This window comes from Orycteropus afer, unplaced genomic scaffold (genome assembly GCF_000298275.1).
Source record: "Orycteropus afer afer isolate SDZICR_OR568_19922 unplaced genomic scaffold, OryAfe1.0 scaffold00019, whole genome shotgun sequence".
NCBI lineage: Eukaryota > Metazoa > Chordata > Mammalia > Tubulidentata > Orycteropodidae > Orycteropus > Orycteropus afer.
This window is the reverse complement of record NW_006921606.1, coordinates 3,044,611-3,065,797: the sequence shown is the minus strand read 5'-3', so window position 1 is coordinate 3,065,797 and position 21,187 is coordinate 3,044,611. Positions and strand designations below refer to the sequence as shown.

At 44.7% G+C, this 21,187-nt stretch overlaps 1 protein-coding gene across 1 annotated transcript in view; it reads left to right on the top strand.

The window, feature by feature from the left end:
- The window catches only part of LRRK1 (leucine rich repeat kinase 1), a 359,564-nt gene that overhangs the window by 268,280 nt on the left and 70,097 nt on the right, over positions 1–21,187 (top strand). The window contains exons 10-19 of the mRNA XM_007959936.1: positions 1,391–1,503; positions 2,132–2,208; positions 7,529–7,658; positions 8,272–8,384; positions 9,918–10,132; positions 12,303–12,467; positions 14,011–14,183; positions 15,175–15,295; positions 15,558–15,717; positions 16,550–16,826. Of these exons, the coding sequence (XP_007958127.1) occupies positions 1,391–1,503; positions 2,132–2,208; positions 7,529–7,658; positions 8,272–8,384; positions 9,918–10,132; positions 12,303–12,467; positions 14,011–14,183; positions 15,175–15,295; positions 15,558–15,717; positions 16,550–16,826 (1,544 nt within the window). The remainder of the gene's footprint in view (positions 1–1,390; positions 1,504–2,131; positions 2,209–7,528; positions 7,659–8,271; positions 8,385–9,917; positions 10,133–12,302; positions 12,468–14,010; positions 14,184–15,174; positions 15,296–15,557; positions 15,718–16,549; positions 16,827–21,187) is intronic.

Below are 21,187 nucleotides of genomic sequence, written 5' to 3'. Positions count from 1 at the left end.
TATTTCCAATCGCTTTCATATGCATGTGAGAGCTGGACAGTGAATAAGGAAGACTGAAGAAGAGTTGATGCTTTTGAGTTGTGGTGCTGGCGAAGAATGCTGAAGGTACCATGGACTGCCAAAAGAACAGATCTATCTTGGAAGAAGTGCAGCCAAGATGCTCCCTGGAAGCGAGGATGGTGAGACTTCGTCTCACCTACTTTGGTCGTGTTGTCAGAGGAAACCATTCCCTGGAGAAGGATGTCATGCTTTGTAAGGTGGAGGGTCGATTAAAGAGGGAAAGGCCCTCAACAAGACAGATTGACACGGTGGCTGCAACGATGGGCTCAAGTATAGCAAGGATCATGGAGCTGGCATGGGATCGGGCGGTGTTTCGTTCTGCTGTGCATGAGGTTGCTGAGTCGGAAACGACTTGACGGCACCTAACAACAACAACAACAGATACACTCCTTGGAGAGATCAATCATGGGAGAATAAAAGGGCTGCGTATGCACAGGGAGACACCTCACGGGGAAGGAGTGCATGGGAGGGAAGGACACAGGGAAGAGGTAACTATGGAGAGGAAGTGGTAGGGGAGCTGTTGCATTGTGGGAAATTGCAGTCAATGTCATGAGGTAAGGTGTATGTGAGCTGCTGTATGGAAAGTGAATTTGCAAACTGTCACCCAAATCACAATTTTAAAAAAAAGGGGAGGTGGGGTTTACTATATGTTCCCTGTACCCTTGTTAAAGTAAAACACAGTGAAAGTCCAAGGGTAGGCAACACCTATTGCCCTCAGGGACTTGTCTCCACAGCTCCGAGTCACAGGTGCTCCCCCAAAGGACCTGGTGGCAGCTGTGAGTCCTATAATTGAGAAGTGGACACAGCTCTCCTGGTGGCTCCCAATGGCCTCCAGCTCAGCAGCCCTGCAGTGCTTGTGTTGGCCAGTAGAGGGCGAGCAGATGTGGTGGATCACCCTGATCTGCCCTCACCCAAGGAAGCTGGAGAAGCTGGGGAGCAGGGGCACCCAGCATCATTCTGCTCCCTGGTAGCGACACTATGTCTCCCAGATCCTCAGAGTCATCCCCTGTACCCATCAGAGGCCCCTGAATGATCATTACACTTACGAATCCCTAAAACTGAGAAGTACTTGAGCTCTTTTCTAGAACAATTGCTCCTTGTTGATTTTGAAGGGAAAATTAACATTTTCTGTAGATTAAGTGTTTTGTCTGCTTTGTTTTATACAATTCTGTGAGTATTAAGAAAATGCTGAATTCTATGCTTTTGGAGTCTTTGTAAACGTAAGTCTTTTATAGAAGTGTGGCTATACTTTGTCAGTGAGCTGATGTTTCTTTTTGGTTTTCTTACATTTTTGGACCTGATGGCATCCTTGGCTCACTTTCTCTTTCAGGCCATGATGTTCTTGAGGCTACAGGGAAACCAGCTGGGGGCACTTCCACCTCAGGATAAGTGGACCTGTAGACAACTGAAAACCCTGGATCTCTCCAGAAACCAACTTGGAAAGTAAGCAGAGGTTTCCTTTATCCTTGGCAAGTCCTAAAATGTGTGTGGCCAAGTCATGCAGCCCCTGAGGATGGGGTCCCTCCTCTTCTCATTCTTAAAGACTCTTGTAGAGTCTCATTTCAGCCTAAACTATAGTTCTTCCCAGGAGTTTTTGCCAGTTCCTAACAAAAATGTACCAAGGTTGAATAAAATACCTAAAAGTAAGCCTCCATAGTCTCCTACTTGAAGGTGAAAAGATGGGAATGAGCCCAGTTTGTCCTTGGAACTCTGGAGACCAGCCACCTTGAGTCATTTGCAGGAGGTGCTTTTGCCATGTCTCGGTGGAACTTCTGTCCCAGTGAACAGTGAAAAGTGATAGCCATTAGAAAGTGCTTTCTGCCAGTCATAAGACACTCATACCTTCCTGAGTTGGAAAAGCTCAAGAATGAGAACTGATCATGCCAATGTTAGGTCATCTTCTCTGAAGACTTTTAGAGTGTTAGCAGTGCAGTTAGCAGGCAGTGGCTGTCTACACTTGTGAACTGAATTTTCTCCATTTTCTCTGAATGGTTTAGCATTATAGTCTCAGCAAAAATAGTAATGTTTTTGTACTTTCCTCATTTTTCACTTTTTTTAATTTTCCCTACAGAAGTGAAGATGGACTTAAAACCAAGCGTATTTCCTTTTTCACCACCAGAGGCCGCCAGCGTTCAGGGACTGAGGCAGGTATGTTAGTGTCAGGGAGATGAGATTGCTGAGTAGGCTTGTTTCCTACCCTACCTAGGGGGGAATCACCCTTATGCTAGGCTTTCTCCTTCACTACCCTGTTGGAATGCCAGAGATAGCCATACTTGTCTGAGAACTTGGAACTGAGCTCATGACACACATATGGCATGTAGCCCCTTCTCCTGTTTGGAGTCCAGTGACTGCTAGCTACCATATGTAGAGGAACTACTGTGTGCTGAGCACTGCCCACAATATTATGGATATAATAGAGCCTTTCTCTAATCCTCACAACATGAGGTATAGATTGTGATATACAGTTTTGCAGAGAGGAAACCAAAGCTCAGTAGGGTTGCCTGACTTGCCCAAGATCTGAGGGACTCCAGCACTGGGGCCAGTGGGGACAGCACTCTTATGTCCTTATCATGGCAGGCCATTCTGGCTAGGCCAAGCTTCTGCAAGGCTTATGGTCTTCCTCCAAACTCATCAGAATAGGATTTTTCCTGGACTATTCATACTGGTCACACAACAAGGCTGTTTACCAGAGAATATGTTGGGTTTCTAGGGGAAAAAAAAAAGGTTCGTGTTTGTTATCTTCTGTGAGACACAAAGGAAGGTATGATCCTGTCCCTCACATTAAACAACCAGCCTCCTTTTAAACCTGAAAGCTAAGACTTACAAAGCCAGCTACACTCACAGGGTGCTGTCACATAAAACAGAAACCAATGTTAAAGTCATTTTCAACATGATAAAACTTTCTTCTTTGGCTTCATTGATCTATGTTGGCAAGTACTTTCTTGTCAAGGGTGGGTATGAAGTAGGGATAAGAAATGTCACAGAGGCCAAAACACATTTTCAGGAGGTGAACTAAATAGTCTGACCACCTATTGTACTTTTTAGTACTTTGTGGAAGATCGGAGCAATCTACTTCCATAATGATACTGCCTCAGAAACCCAAGGAGGGGTCACTATGAGTCAGATCCAACTCAAAGGCAGTGAGTTTGGTTTGGTTTTGGTTTGGTGTGTATATGTATATGTGTGTGTGTATGTGTGTGTGTGATAGAGAGAGTCATGTATGAGTATGTGTCTTTACATATGATAGAAAAAGTAATATATTATCAGTGGAACAGAAAAGGTAGCCCAAAAATAGACCTAAGTAAATATGTTGTTGTTGTTGTTGTTGTTATGTGCCGTTGAGTCAGACTCGACTCATAGCGACCCCTCCTTGGGTTTCCAAGGCAGTATCACTACAGAAGTGGATTGCCCCATCTTCCCTCCGAGGAGTGGCTGGTGGGTTTGAACTGCCAGCCTTCTGGTTAGCAGTCAAGTGCCTTAGGCACTATGCTACCAGAGCTCCCTTAAGTAAATATAGGGATTTAATATATATGGGATATTGGTGCCCAGTAGTTAAATTCTCCTCTTCCAGGTGAAAGACTCAGGTTTGATTCACAGCCAAGGTACCTCATGTACAGTCACCACTGTCACCACAGTGGAGCTTATGTGTCTCTATGAAGCTAAACAGGTTTCAGCAGAGCATCCAGACTAAGACAGACTAGGGAAAAATAGCCTGCAGATCTGCTTCTGAACATTAGCTACTGAAAACCCTATGGATTATAACAGTCTGATCCATAACCAGTCACGAGAATAGCGCAGGACTGGACAGAATTTCATTCCATTGTGCAGGGGGTTACCATGAATCAGGCCAACTCAAAGGCAACTAACAACAACAAAATATGACAAAAGAGGCATTTCAATTTGGTAGCAAAAGAATGTATTGTTTTAAAATAAATAGTGTTATATAGTTACCTGTCCAGCTGGAAGGGAGAAATAGACCTAAGTAAATATAGGGATTTAATATATATGGGATATTGGTGCCCAGTAGTAGAATTCTCCCCTTCCAGGTGAAGTAGACCTTACATCAATTACAAACTTTGTTATGTGGATGTTGTTGTTGTTATTTGCCATCAAGTCGGACCCGACTCGTAGCAACCCCTCCTTGGGTTTCCTAGGTGGTATCACTACAGAAGTAGATTGCCCAACCTTCCTTGCGAGGAATGGCTGGTGGGTCATGTGGATAGCAGGTTTTAAAGTAACATAAAAAGAAAATAGTAACATTTCGAGGAATATGTGTATAATTGAAGGGGGGATGGAGGACCTTTTTAAGCTAGCTGGGGAATCCTTCCAAAAGAACATAGAGAACTTTGGCTTTGTAAAAATTTAAAACTCTCATTTAGTAAAAGGCATCCTAAATAAAGTCCTAATACAGATGACAGTCATAACGTCATAATGGACTAAGAAGAAGAAATGTTTGCAACACAAATTGTTGCAACACAAATTGGCTCAAGTCCCTAATATACAAAGAGTTCTTACAAATTTATTTAAAAAAAAAAAGAAGGCACCCCAATAGAAAAAACAGTAACAGATCTAAGCAGTTTGCAGAAGAGGAAGTTCAGACGGCTGTGAAACAAATGAAAATGTTCTTAATCACACAGAGAAAGGAATGCAATTATGGATTTCATAATCATGTTTCAAATGAAGGGACTTAGGACTTAAAAATTGAGTCCAAACATAGGTAGTTAACTTGGAGGGAAGGAGAAATAAACACTTTCTTCTCATTGATGTTAAAGTGGGATGATTGGCATGAAAAGAGAGCCAGTATGGATCTAGGCCACATGTCCCTGGCTGATGGATTGAACTCCTTGCATTTTGGGCCAACTAGAAACACATCCCAAGTTAGAAATGCAGAGCCCTTCCCAGGGCCAGGGAGAAGGGTGTGAGGTGGGGCCACCACTCACAGGCACCAGCCACAGCTGGGAGATGGGCCATCTCTCATGAAACTGCCAGAGAGGAAGGTCGAATGCACCCAATGAAGTATGCAATAGGAACATTGGCTTTGGTGGGGCCCGCAGGAGCACGTCTGTGGAGCTAGGCTAATAGGCCACACCTCTTGGAAGGTTCCCTGGCAGAGAGGAGCATGGCTTTGGCATATGACAAAGGCCTCTTGATTTTTTAAATTTAGTCTAGAAAGTTGAGGCTCACACCTGAGCCAAAAGAAGGGGGCATATTGTGAACTGTTCCCCTCTGTGGGGTAATTCTCCCCAAGCTGTGACCCTTGGGTAAGGAATTATCTATGAAAGATAACTTGTTTGCAGATGGATAGTGAGATTCCAGGTAAATTCATGTACACTCAAGTCATGTTTATGCAGTGGGCACGTCCAAAAATAATTTGGATGGCCGTTTTTACGGTAAAATTCAGACCAACAGTCATAAATAACTTATGAATAAATAATTGCAGTTCATAAATACCTCAAGCTGTGTTCTCTGCAGCCCAGGTTTTCATCGTTTTCCACCCTGGGCCAGGAGTCTATGACAGGTGCCACCTCTGTTCACGGTAGCAGTTCTGTACCCTCCGCCCATTACTTAAAGAAGCTTTATAAACACCATGGTGAAACTTTAAAATTGGAATGCAGAGGCCAGGTGTTTGCAATGTGTTCTCTGGGAAGAAAGGGGGTCTTTCTTGTTACTGATGTTCTTTAATGAACATGTGAATCAGGATAGGCTAAAGTTGATCATGCTTTTTCATTGAAAAGGAAAAAAAAAATACCTTTTTGAACATTTTCTAAGGAACCAGCTCTAACACAAAGCCATCTTTAAAGGTCTGTGGCAGCTTTGTTTCCACAGGGGCCACTGCAATCAATCCCATTCACAGTGCAGCTAGCTGGCAGATTTTTCAGGAGTTGCTTTTGGTATTCCATTATTGTCTCTCCCGGAACATTCTCTGAGGCCAGGTTACCTCATTACCATTGATACGGCAACTACATCTTGGAGAAAAGCCAGAGCTCAGGGGGAAGTTGTGATCAAGGGCAAGGCAACATCACCTCAGCCCAACAAAAGGGCCTCGCTTCTCTATCTTTCGCATCTGGCAGTGGAAGCTGGGAGAGAGGGCTTTGAGGCCGTCGTTTTATCTTGAATTCTTCAGGCTGAAAGGGATCTGTGAGTGCAGGCCATCCTGCCCCACTCTCTCTGCCTCAGAAGGATAAAGGCATTTCAGAGATTCTGCTGAAATCCAAGCCTGAGATTTCCATCAGGGTGCGTTTCCAAGGGTTTCCAAGGCTCTCGGCCACATTCTTTGTCAACTCTGACGCTCCCATGCCCATGGAAACAGCGGATGTGATTTGGATGTAACAGTAACCTCATAATTAGCCTAATTAATGAAGTCACTTAGATACTGAAAAGTTGATTGGTTTTTTAGAGAATGACACAGAAGGAAGCATTAACAACTTATGTTAACATTTTTTCAGTCAACTAGCTTCTTTGAATTGAAAAAGTAATACAAGTGCATGGGAAAACAAACATTCTGAATAGCACCAAAGGTTGCATGATGAGAATTCAGTCCCCTAGCAGTTACTTCCCCAGAGACAACCATGGCAACTTCATGTATGTCTCTAATGACACTTGTGTGTTACATACATATATTACATTGTTGTTGTTGTTAGCTGACATCGAGTCATCCCACAACTCAAGGCAACATCATGCACAATGGAACAAAATGCTGCCTGTCTCCACCATCCCCGTGATTGGTTGTGGATGAGACCATTGTGATCCATAGGGATTTCACTGTCTGAGTTTCAGAAGTAGATATCCAGGCCTTTTTCCCCTAGTCCATCTTAATCTAGAAGCTCCAGTGAAACCGTTGAGCCTCATAGCAACACCCAAGCTTCCACTGATGGATGGATGGTGACTACCCATGAAGTATGTTGACTAGGAATGAACCTAATGGAAGATGAGAATTCTACCACTGAACCACCACTGTCCTTACATCTATTACATATGTCCATATGAATTCATGATATGTGTATGCACATTTATAACATACACATATATATGGACATGTGGGGGGGTGCATATATGTGTGCACACCCTTTCTGGCATACGAATAAGTCTTTTCACACCTGATTCTGCACCTTGGTTTTCTAATTCACCAGTAGCTCTTGAGCATTACTTCTTCTCTACACATATAGATCTGGCCCATTCTTTCTAATAATTGTACATTATCCCATTATTCATTTAACCAGTCCTTGGAGATGGAAGTGTAGGTTTTCCTCTGTCCTAGATATTACAGACATTGTTCCACTGAGATCATTGTTCTCACATCTTTGCCACATATGCAAGACTGTCTACAGGATAATTTCCCATAATTGCTAGGTCAGTAATACCTTTGCCAAAATGCCCCCAGAGGTTGCACCAATTTATACACCACCTCACTTTCATGCAATGATGGTCCAGATTTAAATATACTGTCTTCATGCCATTTTCCCTGCAGGCTATGTGCTGGAATTCCCTGCCTTCCTCAGTGAATCTCTGGAAGTCTTGTGTCTGAATGATAATCACCTAGATGTAGTCCCCCCATCTGTTTGCCTACTGAGAAACTTATCGGAGCTCTACCTGGGAAAGTAAGTGACAGTGAGAAAAGCCACAGTGACCCCCAGGGCCAATGGACAGCCTGCTCTTCCATCCACCATCCACAGGAGCTGAGAGAGAGGAATCTATTTTACAAGAAGCAGTTATGGGATTTTCATATCCAGGTTTGGTCAAGAAGGTGGAAAGAGAGGAAGACAGGGCAGTGGTACAGTGATGCTATGAGGCGTTTGCTGCTTCACTGGGCCTGTAACAAGGAGAACAATGCAACCACTCACCAATTCATTGATGGAATATCTACTGAGGGCTGCATTGCCAGGGTTACAGACAGTGCAAGACTGGATGAAAGTATGCAATCATTCAGGTTGTACTGCCATTCCAAGAAGATGCAGCAGTAATCTTTATGGTAGTGTAAATAGTAAAAGAGACAGGGAAGTTGAATGCGGGATCTAGCTCTAAGCCCAAGAGATTTGCAGCTGCCATTTCTACCCTTGACTTCCCAGGGAGAAAGGCTTTGATATATATTAAAATGGAACACTTGAGTTAGGGCCCAAGATGTTAGGCTTAGGCATGAACTCTCTGTCCCTCACAGGCCATAGAGGCTGGTGAAGTGTTGTTGTGTGTGTGTGTGTGTCCATGTACCTTCAGTAATCCTGGTCTCCGGGAGCTTCCTCAGAAACTAGGGCAGCTGAGGAATCTTTGGCAGCTGGACGTTGAAGACCTGAACATCACCAATGTGCCTGCAGAGATCCAGAAAGAAGGTAGGTGTCTTCATTTCCTTGAGCTTCTATAACACATACCACAGGTGGATGGCTTTAAAGAAATTTATTTTCTCACAGTTCTGGAGGCTAAAAGTCCCAATCAGGTTCTCAGCCATGTCATTTTTTTCCTCATCAGTAAACAAAAAACACCAAATTCACTGTCAACAAGTCAAATCTAACTCATAGTGACTATAGGACAGAGTAGAACTGTCCCATAAGGTTCCCAAGGCTGTAAATCTTTACAGAAGCAGACTGCTACATCTTTCTCCCATGGAGCAGCTAGTGGGTTCCAACCACCAACCTATAATTGGCAGCTAAGTGATTTAACCACTGCACCACCAAGGATCCTCATCAGTAGCTCCTAGTATTCCTTGACTTGTGGAGGATCCTCACATGGCATCTGCCTTCCCCCTCCCCACCAATGTGTGCATATTTTTGCATCTAATCTGCTTTTTATGACTCAGAAGTGATTACATTTAGAACCCACCCTACTCAGGTATAATCTAATTGCCATAACAAAGAAGACCCTATTTACAAATAAGATTACATCCACAGGTATAGTGGTTAGGATCCAGCACACATTCAGGGGAATATAATTTAACCCAGAACAGTAGGGCTTCCATAGCCTTGTTTCCTCAGCATCACCTCCTAGGAAAAACAATTCCAGTCTTAGCAAGGTGACCCATGGAGCACAATTCTAGCTTCATTGTTTGAGGAGATGCCATAAAATTATCCACAAAGCAATAGTGACTGAGGTCCATTATATGGAGAATGACCAGATTGTCAAACACTCTGACCTCCCAGGCAGCAAGAATGTTTACTTTTGGTTCTAGACTTACTTATACATTTTACTCTTAGAGTGATTAGTATCATACCTTCTTTCCATCAGACCCAATACTCTCCAACTCTCCCTGTTAAAACACATAGGAAATATTTGCTGGTGGGACTGTCAAATGATAACAACCACTGTGGAAAGCAGTATGGCAATTCCTTAAAAAGCCAGAATTAGAAATACTATTTGATCCAGCAATTCCATTACTAGGTAATATATCCTAAAGTGAGAGCCAGGACAAGAACAGATATATGCACACCCATGTTCATCACAGCACTATTTACTATAGCTGTGATATTTAGAAACAACCTAGGTGCCCATCAACAGAAGAACGGATAAGCAAACATTGTGTACATACACACAGTGGAATACTGTGCAACCCTAAAGAATAACATAGAATATGCAAAACACCGCATAACGTAGATGAACTTGGAGGCCATCATTCTGAGTGAAATAAGTCAATCACAGAAGGACAAATATTGTATTAGTGCATTATTGTAAAAAGTCAAGGAAAGGTTTATGTATGGAAGGAAACTTTGTTATTGGTTACCAAGGGTAGAAGGGGAGGGGAGGAAACATAGCAAAAATTTTTTAAAAAATTAAAAAAAAAACACACAGGAAGTGTTCCTGAGAGAAGTAAGCATGGTCATGCTGATATGCTGCCAGTAGCTGTGACTCTTCCCTTTGTGATTGCTGCACAGGCCCCAAAGCAATGCTGTCTTACCTGCGTGCTCAACTGCGGAAGGCAGAGAGGTGCAAGCTGATGAAGATGATTATTGTGGGTCCTCCACGCCAGGGCAAGTCCATCCTCCTGGAGATCTTACAGACGGGGAGGGCCCCCCAGGTGATGCACAGTGAAGCCACCATCAGAACCACCAAATGGGAGCTCCAGAGGCCAGCTGGCTCAAAAGCAAAGGTCAAGGACGGTTGGTGTACAGTGTTCTTGGGGCCAGGGGAGAGGCCTTCTCCAGGCTGGACCTTTTTCTCCAGGGTTTTCTCAGTGAAGTCTTAGTCCCAGGATGTCTGCATGCCAGTGGATCTGGGTGCTGTTCCAAACAATCTCCTGTCAAAGGGCAGTGAATTACTTCTTAACATAACCTCATCATTTCTCTGGTTTAGTTAAATAGAGGCTCTAGTCCAGTGGTTCTTAACCTTGGGTGTTGGTTAGATTGCCCTGAGGGGCTTTTAGTGATAGCAATGCCTGCCCTGGCCCCAAAGATTCAGATTCAAGTGGTCTGGGGTATGGCCCCTCCATAGGGTTGAGGATTACTGCTGTTACCAATGAAGTCCACCAGCATCTACCTACAAAAAAGGGAGCCAAGAAAGCACCCATGAATTAATATCCTGTCCTTTCTTTGCTTCCTCCGCATTTTGGAAAAGATCAAGCTTTTAAGCCTTCTTTAAAATGCATCTGTTAGTGACCTATTAGTCATCCTGTTTTCTATTTCAGTATCAAACTAATGAAAATAGGATTTTTCTTGCCCTGGGAACAGAGAAACAGCACTTAGTCCCAGCAGCAAGCACAAGATGGTTGGCTGTTTACTCAGGCTGGGTCGTGAGCACACAGGGATGCCTCCTGCCTCTGTCCAGCACCTGTGGTCACACCCAGGCATGCAGGGACCTGTGGTGCCATTTTACTGTGGAAGACTAGGGGGCCTGGAGGCCGTATCTTGCAGGATTTTTCTAATGGCTCCCCTCACAGTACCAGCTAGAGATGAGTTTCCCTACAGAGTCCTTCACATAAAACCACTTTCCAAATCAGGGAGATTCAGTTCACAAAATTAGGCATTAAAAACCAGACCAGTTCCATCCAGTCATGGCCACTCCACGTGTGTCAGAGTAGAACTGTGCCCCAAAGGTTTTCAATGGCTGATCTTTTGGAAAGTAGATCATCAGGCTTTTCTTCCAAGGTGTCTCTCAGTGGACTCAAACCACTAGCCTTTTGGTTAGCAACAGAGCACATTAACTGTTTGAAACGCCCAGGGACTCCTTAGGCATTTAAGCTGAGTATATATTTTAACACAGCATGAGTTGCCCCTCTGAAAAATTGAGCCCTGCCTATTAGGACCAGAACAGACAAAACAGCTTCTCCCCTTAATTAATACCAGGCATGCCCCAGAACTTCCCAGGAGTAGACCCTGCTAATTCATGTCCAGAAGTTCTCTAATAAACTAGAATCTTCTGAATTCTCTTCTGCTTTGCTTTTAAACATTCAATCTGACTTTTTTTCTGGTTGTTACATAGCAAATGGTTGTCCAGGGCCTAGGGGTGAATTCATATTTCTATTCTTGTCCTTTAGCCATCAGGAAGGTTTCTTCCTCTGTAGTTGGAAGAGAAATCCCTGATCTTGTGAACACTGAGCAGAGCTGGACATTCTGCCCCATAATTTGCTGTGTGGCTGGCCTTCAGCCAGTTTAAAACAGCTGCTCGTTCTCATCTTTACACAAAAGCAGGTCAGCACACTGTGTCTCAGACACTAAAACATAGCATTGTGGAAAAGAGTTCTTGCTACAGAAAACTCCCTGCAGCCTTGACTTCTCAGGCCAGACTCTTACCTCATAAAATGATAGAGAACCCACAGTTTACACAGCCTTTCCCAGCAGCCCAACAGCTAATCTTTTGTTTGATTCCCACGTCAAGGGAGTTTCCCAGCATCCTCGGTGGGTGGCGTTCACTGACCCACATAAGTTGAGGACCTGCTCAGATGGAGGAGAAGCCTGAGTCTCTGAGAGTGAGGATGACGTGAGGCTGGGGCTTCCTCTGGCAGGATGTCTCCAAACCATCTTGAACAATGCCCTTGAATGTTCCTCAGACTCAGAAAAAAAATGTGCAGGGCTGGCCATGCTGTTGCTTTGTGAGCAGTGGATAGAAGCTTCTAGAAGTCCACCTCCTAGTGGCTAGCCCCCTCCTCTTCCTATGAGTACTATTGCTGAGAGAGGTTGTAAGGCCTGTGAGGATTTTCTGCCATCATACATTTTCTAGGTCTCCAAGTACAGAATCAAAATGTAGCAGCTGTCTCTTTTTTATTTTCTAAAAGCTTGATTTTGTAAAATGCCTCACTGTTGCTGCCCTTGTTGCTCAAGTAGGTCGAGTCTGTGGAGTTCAACGTCTGGGATATTGGTGGTCCAGCCAGCATGGCCACAGTAAACCAGTGCTTCTTCACGGACAAGGCCTTGTATGTGGTGGTCTGGAACCTGGCACTGGGTGAGGAGGCTGTGGCCAGTCTCCAGTTCTGGCTGTTGAACATCGAGGTAAGGAGACACCAGAGCATTTCAGTTCTTAGAAACTCAGAGCATCAGGGGGTCTGGCCACTTCTGTCACTCATTCCCTTTTACTAAGGAAAAAATAAATCATGTTAGGAAAATTCATTTTGCATTTTGAGGGGTATTTACAGAGGGCCCCAGAAGCACAGGTCCTGCTGTGTTTCCACAGTTAAGCATTTAAAATCCTACTAGCCTTAGCTGATCCTGAAGCTAACACAGATACTCAGCCTGCATCTAAGATTTAGATTTTCTTTTGCTTTGTAAAGACTGTCTTGGTTGGAGTCCCCTAGAGAAACAGAACCAGCAAGATAGATAGATGATAATATATTCTAATATACAGAGATGGAGAGATTTATTTTAAGGAATTGGCTCACATGATTGTGGGGCGCTGGTAAGTCAATTAGGTCAGGCAACAGGCTAGAGATTCCTATAGTCTTATGCCCTCAAATATGTAGGTCAGGTGATAAAAAGAGTGAAGTATTTCTGGCAAGATGTCTATTTAGAGTCTGGTGGCATAACACACACTAGGAAAACTCCCTTTCTGCCTTTATGTTCTTCAACTGATTGTAAGATAACTACTATACTTAAGGTCAACTGATTTAATCCCATGCAACTACTTAATAACAGCAACTAGACCAATGTTTGACCAATCAGACCAGTGTTTGCTCACCATAGCCAGCCCAGGTTGACCTATGAAATTAACCATCACAGAGATGCATGTGTTTGCATGGCTCTGCATGAATCAGGAGATGGGCAGCTGCCTCCCTACATTGCTAATGCCCAGGGACCCTCATACTTTCATTTGTCTGCAGAGACGAGTGTACCTGGAAATTTCTTTTGAAAAGAATCTGTCCACTATCAGGAGGATGAGCATACAGGGAAAGGTTGGACTCTCCTGTTTACTGATCACAGCATAGGGAAGAAAGAGGGAAGAAGTTTGTGAACTTATGAGTCACTAAGGACTCTCTGGCTTGGTTTCTTTAACTAGTATTAATTGTAATAGTAGTAACTACCCTATGTAACTCATCAAGAGTTGTCATAAAGTTAAAAGAACATATTACTTAACCTCAAAAAAAAAAAAAAAATCCCATGAGGTCTAATGGTTGTGAATGCTCTTATACTTCTCTTGTTTACTTTAAATTTAAGAGCCCCATCCTTGGATCCAAAAGGGGAGCAGGACTCACCTCTCCAGGTGATGTCATCAAAGCAGGCCCACCATGTAGGCACTGACAAGATGTCTGAAGGGGTCAGAAATTCCTCCTGCATGGGCCGGTGCTCTGAACACACTGACAGCTCCTAGGCAGGAAGATGTGCAGGGAGGACAGTTTCCACAGATCTCCCATTCATTAATTCATGGTGCCTCAGAAAGTGTGGAGCTGACACCCTCTAGCACACAACCGAGCCTCAAGGGTTTGCAGAGAGGATGTGAATTGCCACAGCAATAGGCCACATGGACCATGGAGCTGTTCCCATCCTTGTCAGACTGACCGGAAGCAGTGCCCACCTGTGCAGTTCTCTCTTTCTCTCAAAGGCCAAGGCCCCAAATGCAGTGGTGTTGGTGGTGGGAACACACCTGGACTTAATCGAAACCAAATTCCGAGTGGAGAGGATCGCAACGCTCCGCGCCTACGTGCTAGCACTCTGCCGCTCACCCTCAGGGGCCAGAGCCACGGGCTTCCCAGACATCACCAACAAGCACTTACAGTGAGTGTCGTCAGGGCCCACCGAGTCCTGCACCCTGTGCCCAGTACACTTGCCATTGTATCTGTCTTCCCTGGGACCGGCCCACAGAGGGCTCCTGAGGAGGGGGCTCCTCTGGGCTGAGCTGAGCCCCTTCCAGGGCAAAGGATGGCAGCTTGGCTCTTGGACAGGGAGGACCTTCTAGAGTTCCCCTCTGCATCCCATGGACAGTGCTGAGGGTACACTGAGGGATCCATAAGTATTTATTATCACTTATCAAGAACAAACCTAAGGTTGGTCCCAATCCCATGTGGGGCTAGGAGATTCACCAGGCCTTGAATCCAGGGGCGGTTGGGCATAGGAAGGGGCCTGTAGGATGGGGTTGGGGATGGGGTGGTACAGTTGGGACCAGTGCCCTGGGCTTGTCATTTGTTGGGCTCCCACAACAGCTCTGCAGGATATGGGCTTTAGTATATGTTAAACCTGAGGCTCAGAGAGTTAAGTGAAAACTCTTACAGTGTCCCAAAATGGGAACAAAGTGTACATTGCTGCAATTGTGCTGGTGGTTCTTAGCCCTGATCCCCCCACTCTGGGTGGAATTTATGCCCTTGTGACCCACATCAGCCTGGGGGTGCCTCAGTCTGGCACAATATGCATGATCAGATAGTCAGGAATTCCTCATGTGCCCTGGGGATCTGTGAGAATAAGAGCACTGGATCTGGGCCAGAGGCCTGGGTTGAACCTGACCCCTTGGGGATTGCTCTGTAGCTCTGAGCCTTGTTCTCTTCCTCTGTAAAGTGGGTGTGTTGGGGACAGATTTAAGGGCACACTGTGGGGTGCCCAACACAGTGCTCTGCACAAAGCAAGCACTCCACAAACTTCTTTGTGTCCATTTCCACAAGTTTCCTGGGCTTGCCAGCATTGGGGATAGAACACTTGGGAAACCAGAAACACTGAAATGCTTCCTCACAAAGCAGTTGGTGTTCTGAACAAATGTATTTCTTTCTCCCCACAGTGAACTTTCCTGTAAGAGCCTGGAGGGTCAGGAGGGGCTGCGGCAGCTGATCTTCCATGTCACTTGCAACATGAAGGATGTGGGCAGCACCATTGGTTGTCAGCGCCTTGCTGGCAGGCTGGTAAACACTTAACCCTTCAAATCAAAATGAAGGGGCTGAGACCTGTTTGTTTGGGAAACTGCATTTTCCCTTCTTGTTACCGTCAAACATGTATCATAAGGCTGGAGTCCCAAGGATGAACAGTTTCTTGGGGGAGAGGGACAGAGAAAGAATGGGTGGAAGGCAGTAGATTAAAAGGTCAACCTACTCAGGGCCTCAGAACATAGCTGGGCAGGGCCTGAACAGGCCTGGGAGTCCCACCTTGACCACCTGCCACCCCCAGGTGCCCAAGAGCTACCTGAGTCTCCAAGAAGCCGTGCTGGCAGAGCAGCAGAGGCGAAGCCAGAGCGACGCCGTCCAGTACCTGACGGATAGGCAACTGGAACAGCTGGTGGAGCAGACCCCAGGCAATGACATCAAGGACTATGAGGACCTTCAGGCTGGTAGGTGGGGCAGGCAGAAGAGGGGCCTAGAGGCAGCCAGCAGGCAGGTGTGGGCAAAGGGTGAGGATTGCAGGAAGGCAATCAAGGGCATTGCACTTGGAATCTTCTACACTAACAGCTCTAGCTTTATCCTGCACACAAATAGGGCATATTTTTAAAGGGAAGTCCAAAATACTCTTTCTCATATTCGTGTCTGTCTACCTTCTCTTCTTTTTTCCACCCATTTTCCCTTCCCTTTATCCCTCCTCCACTTCTTTCCTTTGAGAGAGAGAACCCCATGCTAGCATTGTGTTTGCCCCTTGAGATGTGCTTATAAGCAAACTCTACCAGTTCCTGCCCTCAAGGGCTGAGCATTCAGTTGGAGAGACAAATGCTAAACAACTAGTTACCCAATTGTTTATCAGGTCAGCTTATTGAGAAGGTACAAGGTACCATTCAAAACTAATAACCCAGTTGCTGCCAAGTCAATTCTGACTCATGGCAACCCCATGTATCAGAGTAAAACTGCTTCATAAGATTTTCAACAGCTGAATTTTAGGAAGTAGATCATCAGGCCTTTCTTGTAAGACATCTTTGGGTGAACCCAAACCTCCAACCTTTCAGTTACAGCCAAGAGCATCAATCTTTTGCACCACCAGAGACTCCCAAGCTATCATTAGAGAAGCCATCATCAGGCAGCTGGCTCAGTTTGAGGAGTATGATGGGAGCATTGGTTTTGCTTCAGGAAAAATTTTGATTCAGCACCCACACCCGCCCCCAAGAATTGTATCACCCACAGACTTCCTTCTACCTCTCTTCTCTAATGCTAAGTACTTCCTCATCTCTGGGCCAGCCATCAGCTTCCTCATAGAAACCGGCACCCTCTTGCACTTCCCGGACACAAGCCACGGCCTGCGGAACCTCTACTTTCTCGACCCCATTTGGCTGTCCGAATGCCTGCAGAGGATTTTCAACATCAAGGGCTCCAGGTCGGTGGCCAAGAATGGGGTGATCCGTGCAGAAGACCTCAGGATGCTGCTGGTGGGCACTGGTTTCACAAAGCAGACTGAGGAGCAGTACTTCCAGTTCTTGGCCAAATTCGAGATCGCCCTGCCCGTTGCCAATGACAGGTGAGGCCAGGTTCAGGTTGCTCCTTAAAGAAGGGAGGTGGGATCTGTGCCCCACTGCCATTAGAGCTAGGCTAGTGCCAGAGGGAGGGTGGGCACAGAGGGTCCCCCTCTCTTACGTGCTACCAACATCTCTTTTCAGAGGGTTGAAATAAACTCTATTTATTTGAAAGACATAGGAAAACATACTAGAATGGCATTTTAAAAAGTCTTTTGGGGATTCATCTTTTGGGGGAATTTGATTGCTTGGCTATTTGGTGACTTAGAATAGTCTAAAAGACAAGAATGTGCATGCTGGTTAAATTGTCCAGCTTCAAAATACAGTTTGGCGTTTTTCACTCATGGAGCACCAGCGTTATCCCAGATTTCAGGATGGATTGTTGGAGGGTTCTGGTGGGCAGCCCTGGGTAAAGAGAAGAAATGCTCCATGTAGTAACTAATCATTCCCTCTTTCTGGGGACTTTTCCTGGGTCTGTAACAAGCCCAGGTCTCCCCAGTTATGAACTACAGCAAGACAAAATAAGTCTTCCTCTCCCTTTCTTCCTTCCTTCCTTCCCAACACCCTTCTCCTCTCCCAGCCTCCACCCCTTCCACCAACCCCTCACAGATCTGTACTGGCCTCCAAGTCAGCCCTTGAAGCCCCCAGCTAAACCCTGTCCTCTGCTAAAACTGCTCCAGAAAAGTCTGATTCTCAGCCTCTGGGACTTACATGGTGACCCTACCACCCTTCCCACCCACTTATGTCCTCTTCAGGAGGCTCTTCTCCCTGCACTTCACCCTGACCTGTAGCAGGGAGTGCCCTCCAAACCTGAGGCCTGAGCTTCCAGGAAACTCGAAGGCCAGCTTGACTATCAATACTATGTGTGGAGACAACCCTCCTTTCTCTCCTCTCCTCTTTCTCTCATTCAGCACTTCCCCCACACCATTACTCTGGCTGGGGAGTGGCAGTTCCAATCACCCAGGTTCAAATTCCTCCCTGTGCCCCAACACCCACTCTTCACCCCACCCCTCCACTTCATAGTCCCATTGCCCCCAGTTAAACAGTTCTGTTGATTGGTCCTTTTCTCATTGTGCTGTTCATATCTCATTTCTTTCTTTCTTTCTTTTTTACTGAGGTAAATTTATATACAGTTTTGAATGTTCAAAACAAGAAGTTTTGACAAATGTGCACAACTGTGTAACCAGCACCCACATCAAGATATAGATTTCCATCACTCCAGAAAGTTCCCTCACCTTCTCTTGCATTCTTTATGGGCAGCCACTATTCCGATCTCTATACACAGAGCTTAGTTTTCTCTCTTCCTGAACTTGATATAAATGGAATCACTCAGTACATTCTCTAATTGGCTTCTTTCAGCATCATGTATTTGAGATGCATCCATGCTGTTGTGTGTCCGAAGTTCATTCTTTTTTGTCTCTCAGTAATTCGCCATTTTATGGCTTTACCATGATTTCTTTATCCGTTCACCTATTGATGGACATTTGGGTTGTTTCCAGCTTTGGGCTATTATGAATAAAGCTGCTATATTGTTGGTAATGATGTTAGTTGCCTTTGAGTTGAGTCCAACTTGTTGCGACCTTATGTACAACAGAACAAAATGTCTTATGCCATCTTCATGATCATTGGTGTGTTTGAGTCCACTGTTGCAGCTATTGTGTAATGCCTTCCACACTAGGGAGCTCATTCTCCAGCACTACATTGGACAGGGTTCTATTTTCATCCATAGAGTTTTCATTGGCTAATTTTCAGAAGTAAATCACCAGGCCTTTCTTCCTAGTTTGTATTAGTGCAAAAGCTCTGCTGAAACATGTCCACCATGGGTGACCCTACTGGTATTTGAAATACTGGTGGCATAGCTTCTAGCATCACAGTAACACATAAGCCACCACATACGGCAAAATGATAGATGAGGGCAGAAAGCTGCTATAGTCATAAGTCTTTTTGTAGACATGTTTTCATTTCCATTGAGTAAATATTAGGAGGGAGCTCTGCTAGTGTAGTGCCTAAGGCACTTGACTGCTAACCAGGAGGCTGGCGGTTCAAACTCATCAGCCACTCCTCGGAAGGAAGATGGGGCAATCTACTTCCGTAGTGATACTGCCTCAGAAACCCAAGTAGGGGTCACTATGAGTCAGGACTGACTCGACGGCACATAACAACAACAACAACAACAAAATATTAGGAATGGAATTGCTCAGTCAGAAAGTTAGTATAAGTTTATTTTTATAAGAAGCTTCCAAACAGCTCTCCTAAGAGACTGTACCCTCTGGTTGCTTCATTTCCTCTTCATCATGTGTTGTTTACCAGTCTTTTTAATGTTATCTCTAATGGATATGAAATTATATCTCATTGTGGTTTTAATGACTAATGATGTTGAGCACCTCTAATTACCCATTGGTATAGCTTCTCTCATGAAGTGTCTATTCAAGTTTTGTTCTTATTTATACCAAAAAACCAAACTCACTGCCATCAAGTCGATCCCAACTCATAATGACCCCTCCTTGGGTTTCCAAGGTGGTATCCCTACAGAAGTAGATTGCACAATCTTCCTTCTGAGGAGTGGCTGGTGGGTTTGAACCACCAGCTTTCTGGTTAGTAGTCAAATACCTTAGGCACTACACCACCAGAGTTCCTATTCTTATTTATAGAAAATTCTTTATATATTCTGGACAAAAGTTCCTTCTCAGATATATGATTGGCAAATATTTTCTCCCAGTCCATGGCTTGATTTTTCATATTCATGAAATCTAGCTCATCAAATATTTTCTTTTGTAGTTAGTGCTTTTTGTGACATCTCTAAGAAATTTCTGCTTACACCAAGGTCTTGAGGAGCTCTGGTGGCATAGAGCCTAAAGCACTTGACTACTAACCAAAAGGCTGGCAGTTCAAACCCACCAGCCACTCTTCAAAAGGAAGATTGGGCAATCTACTTCTGTAGTGATACTGCCTCGGAAACCCAAAGAGGGGTCGCTATGAGTCAGATCTGACTCAATGGCAATGAGTTCAGTTTGGTTCAGTTACCAAGGTCTTGAGAACCTGTTATTCAAATTTATGCACTAATTACTAACGTCAAAGATGAAGAAATTGAAGATTTTTCACCAACTTCTATAGTCCAAAATTGATCAAACATGCAATCAAGATTCATTGATAATTATTGGTGATTGGAATGCAAAAGTTGGAAATAGAGAACAAGGATCAATAATTGGAAAATATAGCCTTGGTGGCAGAAATGACACTAGAGATTACATGATAGAATTTTGGAAAACCTATTCATTGGCTATACCTTTCTGCAACAACATAAATCGTGGCTATACATGTGGATGTCAGCAGATGGAGTACACAGGATTCAAATTGACTAAATCGGTGGAAAGAGACAATGGAGAAGCTCAATATCTTAGTCAGAACAAAGCCAGGGACTGACTACAGAAAAGACCATCAATTACTCATATGCAAGTTGAAGTTGAAGTTGAAGAAAATTAAAACAAATCCACAAGAGCCAAAGTATGACCTTGACTATATCCTACCAGAATTTAGAGACATCTCAAGAACAGATTTGGTACATTGAACACTAATGACCACGAACAGATGAGTTCTGGGTTGAAATCAAGGACATGATACATGGAAAGGGCAAAAAGTCATTACAAAGGCAGGAAAGACAGTTCCAGCAAGACGGCAGACTAGGCAGAAAGACTGCACAGACCCTCTTCAACAAAGAAAAGGGAAACTAATTAACACAGACACAGAAAATAATCTTGGACCTCTGAGCCTTGAAGGGGAGGATATAGAAGTGGACTAAACCCCAACTAGCAGAAGAATTTGCGTGAAAATACCAAAAAAGGAGACATGTGGAGATGCGCTCTGGCAGTGATCCTGAGTGATCCTGATGGCACAGACAGCTTGGAGATTCCCGAGTGCTGGTAGAACCTAAGAATTAACCTAAAAATCAGCCCTGCTAGCCAGGGACTGCACAGAGGACTGCTCTGGTGACTGGGGAATTAATGGAGAAGGTGAAGAGAATGGCAGGCTGAGCTGCGGACTTTTGCCAGTCTGGAGGGCGCCGCATTTTGAAGGTTTAAAAGCAGCTTGACTACTTTGGATATTTAAAGAGACAGCTCTCTCGCAGATTCCTGGGGCTTAAGAACAATTCTGCTTTCCAGCAACCCCAAGGTCACTCCGGACCTGCAAGACTGAAAAGATACCACATTCCTCTTCTCACTCGTATGCCCCACACCAGCTAGCTGAATGGAGGTGCAGCCATCCCCCACTCGCACCTACCTTCTGAGCCCACAGGAACTCCATCACAGTCTGTGTGCTCAGACGGAGCCTGGATGCCCTGCCGTATCCTCCACCGATTTTTATTTTT